Consider the following 11,692-nt stretch of genomic DNA (forward strand, 5'->3'; position numbering starts at 1 on the left):
TTTAGTTTCTGTCCTATGACACACTATCATTAGAATGTAATTGTCAGCACAATAGGCGTAAAAATATGTTGAAGAAGTTGAGGGCAAATTTGATTTGTGTTCCATCGTATTAGATTTACAACAGAAGAAATCGGGAATGGGTTATAAAAATCTGACAAAATTTTATTACCACCTAACAAGGATAATCAATATTTCATAAAACTTAAGCAAGTGTTTCCTGACACTTATCATTTATCATGATTTATATACATGATCTTCAAATTTCATTTAAGGGGTTGATGTAAAACAGAAATATACTTGAACACATAATAATGATCTCATCATTTTGAAAGTGTATTTTCCTAAAGTGTTTCGAAAAGCAAACAACTTAAAAAAAATACACCAAAAAAACCGTTATATAATTCTGTCAATACATGTATATGTACTTTTGTTTTTGTTGATAAATATATCCAGTAGAAACTTATGATTTTGAAATCCAATATTTCATAAATAAATTGTAATCCCTCGTACAAACAATACATGAGCAAGTTGAACACCAATAATTTGATAAAACATATAGAACCCCAATTTGTAAAGAAAATTCTGTTCAAGTACTAGTACGTGGAGTAGTAAAATGCTATAAAAATGACAGACAATGTTTAAAAACATGAAAATCTGAAACCTTTAGGCTTAACAAGAGGCCCATGGACCACAACGCTCACCTGAGTCACTGGATCTGCTGGTCATTAGAAGATCTTTACCCTCTTTAATCCCGTGACAAATTTTGACCCCATATCATGACTCCAATCTAGCCCCATGTGTTTATGATTTTACCAAAAAATCCACACAACGCAATGTGGGGATACTTCAATATTTCTATGTCTGACATGGTCCAATCGCTGTTCTTGAGAAGAATTTTAAAGATTTTCCTATATCTACGTAAAATTCAATCCCGATTTTAGTTTGGCTCTGCTACTCTTGAAAATATTTCTCTATTCCAATTCCCTATATATATTCTCATGTTAAACTTTAAATCCCTATTGAAGCCCAACTCCAGTCAAATACGAATCTGCTTTACATCAGAATGCTTGCAAGCATGATCAGGGGTTATTGACAAGAACATTTTCAAAGATTATATAAATCTTTATGTCAAATTTTGGCCCGTATTGAGGTAACATTTTAACCCCCCCCCCCCGGAGGGCTATGATTTCAAGAAACTTTAATCTGCAGTACCCGAAGGTGCTTGAATATTTAACAAATGACTGACTAATCATATACCTGCTGGTCATATTGCCATGTACAAATTTAATCTCCTATTTTGGCCCCACCCTACCCTCCATGGACGTGATTTGAATACATTGGAATCTGTACTACATGTACCTATTGATACTTGCATATAATTATGACTAATCATGGTCTTGCTGATCTTTGGAAGATTTTTGCATATATTATCAAGTAAAATTTTGATCCCTTATTAGAACCCCATCCCTCATTCTGGGACAATGATTTGAACAAAATCGAATCTGCACCACTTTCGGATGCTTGCATATCATTATGACTAACTATGGCACTGTTGCTCCAGGGAAACAGATTTTTCCGTATACAATTCTTATAAAACTTTGTTTCCCTGGGTTTCTATCTATCTCCCGGGCTATATCGGTTCAGACTTGTGTTTCTATCTATCTCCCGGGGCTATATCGGTACAGACTTGTGTTTCTATCTATCTCCCGGGGCTATATCGGTACAGACTTGTGTTTCTATCTATCTCCCGGGGCTATATCGGTACAGACCTGTGTTTCTATCTATCTCCCGGGGCTATATTGTTACAGACTTGTGTTTCTATCTATCTCCCGGGGCTATATCGGTACAGACTTGTGTTTCTATCTATCTCCCGGGGCTATATCGGTACAGACTTAAATCTACACTTCTTGAGGATGCTTGTATATTTGTATGACTAATCATAAACCTGCTATTCTTGGGAAAAATTCTATCAAGGAGATTTTTAAAGGCGCTTCGTACATATACCCCCATTTAAGACTTTGATCCCTATTGTGGCCCCAATGTCACCATATTCTCAATATTTCTTGATTATCTTTCCTTTGAAAAACAGTGTTACCCTTCATTTGAACAATACGTTTAGTCTAGATCATCCAGACGTTTGTGTATGCTCCCCACAAACGCATGAACTCTTTGTTAAGTATTTTTTTGGTGAACTCCCAGCAGGGCTTATCGAAATTCTGATGTTGAATGTGACACCTGGGATGACCTTTGTTTAAGATACAATATCTTTAATTAATCCTGATAAACTATTATTTATTTGAGTTCATAAAAGGGAACCATAATTTTTATCAGACACTATTGCAAACACATTTTTTTTCAATAATATCCAAAATTTTTTGCTTACTAGATAAGCACCATTTAAAGGATAATTTTTTTCTATAGAAAGCGTCCATGATACGTTTGTGGGGAATAGGATGTATTTCGTCAATACAACCTCGCATTGGGTTAAATGCTGTCTGACGTGTTTCATACCGTTTGTTAAGCCGTTCTTGGCACACTGATTTTGACTACGGATAACTCCGTTTACCTGATCAGGATATGGGGCTCACGGCGGGTGTGACCGGTCAACAGGGGATGCTTACTCCTCCTAGGCACCTGATCCCACCTCTGGTTGGTCCAGGGGTCCGTGTTTGCCCAACTATCTATTTTGTATTGCTTGTAGGAGTTATGAGATTGATCACTGTTCGTTATCTTCACCTTGCATACACAAAAGTCTGGATGATCGATATTAATCATGATTTATAGCAAGTTTCGTTGGCGCTGTGATTCTGGAGAAGTTGAAAATGTTAACGTTACAAGTTTACAGACGGACATAGGACAAAAAGTGATCAGAAAAGACCACTTGAGTTTTCAGCTCAGAGAGCAAAAAATATTGAATTTTTTTTAAAAGAAAGACTCGCATGCAGTGTACACAATTAACAAGAGATCTAAAGGCCTTATCAGCTACCTGAGTATTTAGTTAAAAGCATTACTTGTCCAAAGGGCTTTGAAATTTATAATTTTCCTGTTCTGTATATCTAAGCTAAATTCTAAGGCCAAAAATGAGAAAAAAAATGAATAAATGAAGTTTCTCAGACCAAAAATTTGAATTTTGATGAGGCATGCAAGTATTACTATTTTATTTACTTGACTGTAGCATGAGACATCTTTACTTTTTATGTTGATTGTAGAATGAGTTACCTTTTCTTTCTCATGTACAGAGTAAGCAATGAAATGTTTATCTTGATAGAATAGCTTCACATTACTTATTTATGTAATACACTTAAATGTATTGTATTATTCTTAAACACTTGCACATAATTTAGTATGCATTCAATAATTATTTGATAAAAAAGATACTTATAATTTTATCAAAACATTCTGAAAGTTTTACATAAATATCTATAACTCAATTATATGATCTACGGATCATGATAATTCCCAAACGATAATACTGTTTCGAAAGGATGCGGCGGGGCCTCAGGAACTAATCACTAATACCTCAAAACGTAGTGCGATCGAACGTGGGTGTCCGACGGTGCACTAATTATGCCTTCGAAAATGCTTACGGATAATGTTTTATATCTAAATACTACATGACCACTATAGACCTTCCTTAGAGCCAGAACCCTGGAAGTGTGAAACTCACAATTTTAAAGCATCAGCTGTTTATCAGCAGGGTCCATTTACATAAAAGTTAGTTAAATCTAACTGACATTTAACTTCAAGTTACATGTGACACTATATGAATGTCCAAGTTAATAGCAAGTTAACTGTTAGTTAAAGTTAAATAACCTTTGAGCAACTGGGTCCTGATTGATGTCCCTTCGAGATTTTTTCACCCATTATGATATTGAGACGTCACCATACATTTAGGTCACCCGAGTCACTCAGGTGACCTAAATACTTGAAGAATGAAAGTAATGTTTACTCATTTTATTCATGACGGGAAAATCTATGCAATTCATAATATTTTTTATAATTTTTGTTATTGTTGATTTTCAACAAACGTTAACATTCTGTAAATAGTTCATGGTACATGTATATCTTTATACATGTAATATACATGTAATATAGAATTACAGAAATGTTTAGTTATTTCAGAGAGAGAGAGAGAGAGAGAGAGAGAGAGAGAGAGAGAGAGAGAGAGAGAGAGAGAGAGAGAGAGAGAGAAAGAGAGAGATGAAACAAATTGTTCCATCTGTTCCAAAGGGCATCAATTTTAATTTTCAGTATCACCATTTGTATAAGAAATAAATTTTTGTGTTTCATAGAATAACTTTTAAAATGATATTGCAAAACACACACTCAATTTTTTCTCTGTACACAAGCTGTATGAATATAATACTTTAACCAAAGGATGAGAATATTTTGTATACCCTTGTTTTTCTCAAGGATGCATGCCTATTATAAAAGACTTATTTGTAAAGACTAGTTGCCAATTTGTTTTCTGTTCTAAATAAACTTCAAAATCGAACACAATTACATTCCCATAGTATATGTTCTATTGTTTCCTCCTCATTGTGACAAAAAATACACATTTTTGAGTTCACTTTTTTATTTTAAATAGAAATGAGTTTGTTGCTAAAATTGTATTAAGTATTCTATTTTGGGACCATTGAAGTTTACTATTTTTTGTTATTATGAAAGGTATTTTGTCTATAATATTCCACTCAGTATTATCTATTTCTAAGAGCCCACTCGTTTTGTTTTGCCTGTTGTCACAGAGGAATTTTTGTTTAGAAGTTCATAGAAGCATTTGGATTTTTTTTTTTTTTTTTTTTTTTTTTACAATTCAGTACATTGTACATATGTTTGACATAAAAAATGGATTTGCCAACTTTTTAAAATTAATGTTTTTGGAAGATTGTTAATCAAAGTCATTATTATTATTACATGAATGATTCTTGCATATCCTAAGAAATTGATTTTCACATTAGGATAAGTATCACAAAGTTTCATGACCAAAAAAAAAAAACCCCCAAAAAACTACCATCTTCGACGATAATATCATTTGTGTCTGATGTTACTGTCAAAGAGTTGTTCATTAAAAATAAGTTTTCCCACCTATATGAATCATATGATAATAAAATAAAGGTGTAATCCCGTGGGGATCCGGGTTAGAATAGATCTTCAGTACCCCCTTGCTTGTCGTAAGAGGCGACTAAATGGGGCGGTCCTTCGGATGAGACCGCAAAAACCGAGGTCCCGTTTCAAAGCAGGTGTGGCACGATAAAGATCCTTCCCTGCTCAATGGCTAATTAAGTGCCGAGCATAGGCCTAAATTTTGACAGCCCTTCACCGGCAAGGGTGACGTCTCCATATGAGTGAAATATTCTCGAGAGGGACGTTAAACAATATTCAATCAATCATGTATCTGCAGTAGCATTTGATTCTGTACAAGCATTTTGTAGTTCAACCCAGGATTTGAATAAATCTATCCAAAAGTTATTTTTCAAGGATTTCAAGAGTAACTTGATATATTCAATCCCACAAGAAATGAACCTAGTTAGTTAAAGCCAGGTATTAAGTTATTCAATCCCCAGTTTGTAGAAATAAGATATTGTATCCAGAATGATTCCATTGATGCTATGAAAGATTTTAGATTAATCATCTTTAGACCTCCATCTTCACATTTCTTATCAAGGACATGTTTTTTTTTTACTCTACGAGTTGAACCATTCCATACAAATGAAAAGAACATTGTTTTTCTAATTCTTTACAATATAACACAGATGGGTTGGGGATATACATAACGACATGATTCAATAGGGGTAGAACTAATGTTTTAATGACTGTAATCTTGCTAATGGCGGTTAAATGTCTTTTTCCCCATTGGTTTCATTTTTACTAATTTTGGATCATAATTTAAGCCTAGGCATTTTGTGCATTTCAACATCAACAATAAATCCCAACAGGATGAATTTAGTAGTTCCCATTTGAGATTACTGCTGGGTAATAAAACGTCATTACTGTATTTTTTTTTAGACCCAATCCATGCGGTGTGAATTTTAGAATAATTGATACATAAGGCAAGCATTTCTGAAAGCCTTTGTAAGGTCTTTAGAGTTTCCAATAGACTTTGTTCACTTCCATGGAGACACGTCAGCAAGTTGAGAATTTTCCCATAATAATGCCTTTAGAAAAATATAAGGTGATAAAGGGTCTCCTTGTCAGCATCCTCTCTGAATATCAAACACTTCAGACAGATTGCCACCTTGGTTAACTGTAGATATTATATTTGTATAATTCCAATGTTATTTATTACAATTGTTTTGATTGGACAAAAATAAAGCTGAACAAGAGTTTACACATCAATAAATCCAAAAACGCGATGTATTCATACACGCCTGAAAACAAGTAGCATAGTGCAGGGAAACTATTAAAATTTTTGCAATTGTTAATAAAGTGAATGAATTGGAATTATAAGAATCAAACATTCTGTTTGAAAAATTTATCGATGTGTAAACTCCGGATATTTTACTCACAAACTTAACATAAAAGTGCTTCGCACTTTTATTCAGTTTGTGAGTAAAATATCCGGAGTTTACACATCGATAAATTCTTCAAAAAGAATGTTTAATCCTGTAATAAAAAAGGCTACCCCCATTTTCTGATAGAAAGACCAAAATTGAAGAAATCAAAAGTTTTTTGTATGAAATTCCATGATAAAGTATTGAAGGTTTTCTTGAAGTCAATAAGTAGCAAAAGACCAGGGATATCATATTCAGTGTCATGCATAATATCATATAGTAACCTTGTGCTTTCAGCGATATATCTGTTGGATATGAACTCTGCTTGATCTGGGTTAATTATCTGTCGAAATGTTTTTATAAATCTAGCTGCAATAAAACCAGAGGCAATTCTTTATACAGTGTAGATACTGCTTAGGTTTGTCACCCTTTGGTAACAATATAATTACACCATGTCTTTGTGTGATGGATAGATTATAACAAAAGAAATTTAAGTTTTTTTTCCTTTTTATTTTCAAACGCAAACTGATTTTTTCACCTATTAGCAAGTTGTTTTCCCACTCTTTGAAAAACACTGTTGTTAAACTTTCATGTGTATAATCTATTGTCATTGTTTGCTTTCTGTCTCAATTTTTGTTACAAATCAAAAAATAAGTTTTTTATAATGTACAACATGAAATGAATGGATCACCAAGATAAATTTTCATAATTGCTATCGCCATGTCAGTAGCTGAAGAAAAAAACCATCCAACTACAATAACACAGAGCTGTGATAGGAAATGGTGTGAAATCAGTTTGTCTCCGAGAAATGAAACATTGCGCCATCAAACTATACATCCAAATCAGTTTTTAAAACCTTTGGAACTGATCTAAATCGGGACTGAACAAGTCTTGCTCCAAGATAAAATTGATATCAATCAGTCTTGTGGAAATCAAACAAATTACCATCGAATTCTACTTTTACCGGTACATTCTAAATTCTCAAAATGTTAACCATTATATATATTAATTACACTTTTCAAACTTTATGCAAAATTATTATGCAGTCTTTTTTTAAATCAAGTGGCATCACTGCAAATATCTTTATGTCTAAATTGTTGAGAGAGTTTCAAAACAAAGTTCACTCATCATGAAAAAAAGCAATGAGCACTTCATACGGCAAAACTACATCATCAAATATTTTTCCACTATTCTTTCCAAAGCGACTGAGAATTTTCTTCTTCAAAATATAACTGATTACAAAAAGTATGTAAAAATAAAAATGCATCAACACCAGTGTCGTCAAAATTGATAAATTACCTTTATACATAAAACTTATAATTATCTATACCAAAAACAGCTGAGATTTCTCTTTCAAAAATGAAATTGAGCATGAAAAGTAACAATCATTATGACACAACTTGCAGAAGTGAAAATGCATTTAAGTCCCTTGGTGAGTGAAGTAAAAAAAATGATAAAACTAATGTGCAAAACATACATGCATCAAAAAGTGACATAAACAGTTATCCCTGAAACGTACTGTGGAAAACTTAACCACTTTTTCAAAATCTTTAAAATACCCTTCTTCCAAAACATATAGAGCTATTTTTGCTAATGCTTAATCATAAAAACAAATAAAACTGTTGGTTATTATTATTATTTTTTTTTTTTAGATATGTATCACAACAGCTATAAGGGCACCTTTCATGTTTAACCAAATTCACATATACATAAATCACTCTGTTTTCAGGGACGTATTAAGACTGCACGGCTCTCTGCCCTGGAACTGATTTCTCTCGTAGGGTCTGTGATTCCTTCTTCAGAACATTTAACAAAGTCTGGGAACTTTCAAGTATCTAAAAACAAAATTTCAAAGATGTTACAACTTTTTTCCAGCAGTGCTCCAACGAGAGATAGGATAATCTGAGGGATAGTTAGTATCAAGCACACTTTTTACAGATTTTGATAAGAAAAGTTCATTTGAGCTAAAAATACTCACTTTTTCATCAAATTTTTGTTGTTTACTTATATGATTTGTTAATTGTATTACATAATAACAATTTACTTTAATATTTCAAATAGCAAACAACTAAAAATTGTACTGGATCCCAACGAAATACTATAAGTTCAGTTTAGCAGTTTTTAAAACCTCTCAAGTCATCAATTACATAACACATGTATTTGTAAAATTATCGTACCTTCATATATGCTGATTCTGTTTCTGCTATAGTTTTGTCAAAATCATTCCTAGATGCCATTTTCTTACTTAAACTTTCATTTACTTTAGCCAGTCTCTCAGTAAGTATTCTAATATCATTTTGCAGTTTCTGTTTTTCTTCTTCTTCTTGGAGAATTTGTTTGTGAAGTTCATCTCTCTTGCCACAGAGATCATTAATACCTAAAATATAAAATCAATAACAGTAAAATCATATCACACACATAATTTACAATGATTATCAACAAGTACTCTGTGTAAATAGTACCTATAATAAAGTGCATAATGTGTGTAGTACAAGGTCTCCCTGAATACCAAACATACAGCGCTGTATTCGATGGGTACACTGTAGATTCCTAAATATACGCGAGGAATTCATTATCGCGTCAGACATCACTCGCACAATAAAATTAATCACTTTTAATTTTCTGTTGCTATAATACATGTACAATGTATATGCAAAAACTCTTGATTCACAGACGACACACAAATTCATGTTCACGCGATTTGACATATACAAGTCATTTTGCCATATTAAGTACTCGCGTAAAATAAGGAAGCTACAGTACTGTAACTCTTTTATGTAACTGTGGGTACAATTAACTTGTACCTGCATTTCACCATGCTTGGGGTATCATACACTGTACATGAAATTAAGCTTAAATAATATTTGTCTTATTTCTTGTGTAGTAATGATGTGAAATATTAGTTTTTCTTAAAATCTGAAAAATTTCTACAAACCTATATTACAGTTAAAACTAATTACAGGCTTCAACTGTTTGTTATATCTAAATTATCAAAACAGGAGAGATCAACTTCTGACCACTCTACCGATTCCTATTGAAAGTGAAGCTGGACATTGCTGTAATGAATAATTATGTGACCTACTGTGTAATTAGTGCAGTACTATGTATCAAAGATAAAAAATATTTCCTTTTACTTGTATAAAATCTAAGACAGAAATATTGTTGATAATAGCCATTATTTATTTGTTTCCTGAGATGAGATATATAATTATTACAGAATTCAATAATTCATTGTTATAAAAAATACTCTAACACACACACAAATAAGTACTCTTTTGTTAGAGATTAAGTTAAAATTGTAATATTTTCTTTTATAATAACAGGTGATCATAAAATCATTATGAAATCTCAGGAAATATATCTTTCTTTTTGTTTTGTATTTTTTATGCACAGATGAACTTACCGACAATGACTTATAAATATTTTATTTTGGGGATTTTTTTTTACTGTTATCTTCTCTTTATATAGTTAGATTAAGCTGTCTAAAATAGTTTTGATAAAGTTATACAGCTTTTAAAGCTGTTTGTACTGGACCAGATACTGCAAACTATTCCTGAAATCAGTACTTTTTATTTCATTAAGATAGATTCAATCAGATCCAGATATGATTTATCTAAATTATAGTTTTGCATGAAATTTACTTACAGGACAAACTTTCTTTTGAAACTCTGTGTCTAGTTTTTAGTTTATTTAGGAATAGGCAAATATACAAGAAAATATCAGAGAGAGAGAGACAATTTAAAACAAGAGATCTTGTAAAATACATCGCAGTAGGGTAAAAAGGAATTTTTTTCCCAGCTATTTGATAATAAAAGGAAGGCGGATAAGTATCATATGGTGGATATATAAGTTTTATGCCTATGCCAAGGATTACCCATGAAAGCCACATGTCTTATTTCCAATGGGGTCCTATAAACCATAATTCTGTCGTAGGAATTACCGAGAAGATACCTATTGGCTGAAAATATAAGTGAATTATTGAAAAGATGTCTAAATTTTCTGAAAGAAACCTAATTACTATAAAGAAAATGAAACATTATAAAATGATTATATATTTGCATTTGAATAATTTTTAGGTTAAATGTTGAATTAGTTAGAAAGGAAATTTGTTAAAGTATTCATTCATTCATGTGCATTTAATAACATTAAATATATTTATAACTATATATAGTGATATTTCATATGTCTTTTCACTAAGTTCAAGTTCAAGTCTTTTCGTTAATTCATCTGTCAATAAAGAACCTTGCTTGAATTTGTTATCAAGAAAAATGAAATATGAAAAGTTATTTTAAAACATAAACACATTCTCATTCAACTGAAATGACACATATGGTGTGTTAAATTGAGAAGCATGCTTGCATTAGACAAAAATGGAAAAAATAAAAAAAATTACTTCACAGTTTTAATATAATTCATTAAATGAAAGATAATTATTTATATATATAAAGAAATACTTAAACATCTATAGCACGATATTTAGGGACGAAATCAAATGATCAATGTTGGAGAGAAATCTAAATTCAAATTGTTAGGGGGAATAAAATCTCACACAAGTTTCTGTCATTGGACATTGAATACACTTTAGTGGGAAAAGAAAAAAAAAAAAACAAGCTGCTGTAAACCGGTATGATCCGATGTTCATGTATAATAATTTTTGTACACAATTACTTTAAAGTAGATTATTAGTTTTTAAAGTTATCAACTTTCCTTTAATTACGTCATGCTGGAAAAACATTTGCATGTAAAAGAAAACAATGAGAAGATCATTTAACAAGAGGCCCATGGGCCACATCGCTCACCTGAGTCACCTTGGTCCATATCAGAAGATTTTCCATATCTATTTGCATGTAAATCCGTAGTGCCTATTATGGCCCCAAACCTACCCCTGGAGGCCATGGTTTTTGCAGACTTGAATCTACACTATGTCAGAAAGCTTTCATGTAAATGTGAACTTCTTTGGCCCAATGGTTCTTGAGAAGAAGATTTTTAAAGATTTTCCCTATATATTTGTATGTAAAACTTTGATCCCCTATTGTGGCCCCATCCTACCCCAGGGGCCCATGATTTTAACAAACCTGAATCTGCACTATATCAGAAAGCTTTCATATAAATCTCAGCTTTTCTGGCTTAGTGGTTCTGGGAAGAAGATTTTTAAAGATTTTTCCTATATATTTGTATGTAAAACTTTGACCCCCTATTGT

At 32.1% G+C, this 11,692-nt stretch overlaps 1 protein-coding gene across 1 annotated transcript in view; it reads right to left on the reverse strand.

Annotated features, from left to right (window-relative positions):
- Positions 1-6,980: 6,980 nt before the first annotated feature.
- The window catches only part of LOC125680660 (microtubule nucleation factor SSNA1-like), a 7,614-nt gene continuing 2,902 nt past the window's right edge, over positions 6,981-11,692 (reverse strand). Inside the window, exons 2-3 of the mRNA XM_048920357.2 lie at positions 8,669-8,868; positions 6,981-8,326 (exon numbers count right to left, since the gene is read on the reverse strand). Of these exons, the coding sequence (XP_048776314.1) occupies positions 8,228-8,326; positions 8,669-8,868 (299 nt within the window). The 3' untranslated portion in view covers positions 6,981-8,227. The remainder of the gene's footprint in view (positions 8,327-8,668; positions 8,869-11,692) is intronic.

The sequence above is a fragment of the Ostrea edulis genome, chromosome 2, assembly GCF_947568905.1.
Source record: "Ostrea edulis chromosome 2, xbOstEdul1.1, whole genome shotgun sequence".
NCBI classification, from domain to species: domain Eukaryota; kingdom Metazoa; phylum Mollusca; class Bivalvia; order Ostreida; family Ostreidae; genus Ostrea; species Ostrea edulis.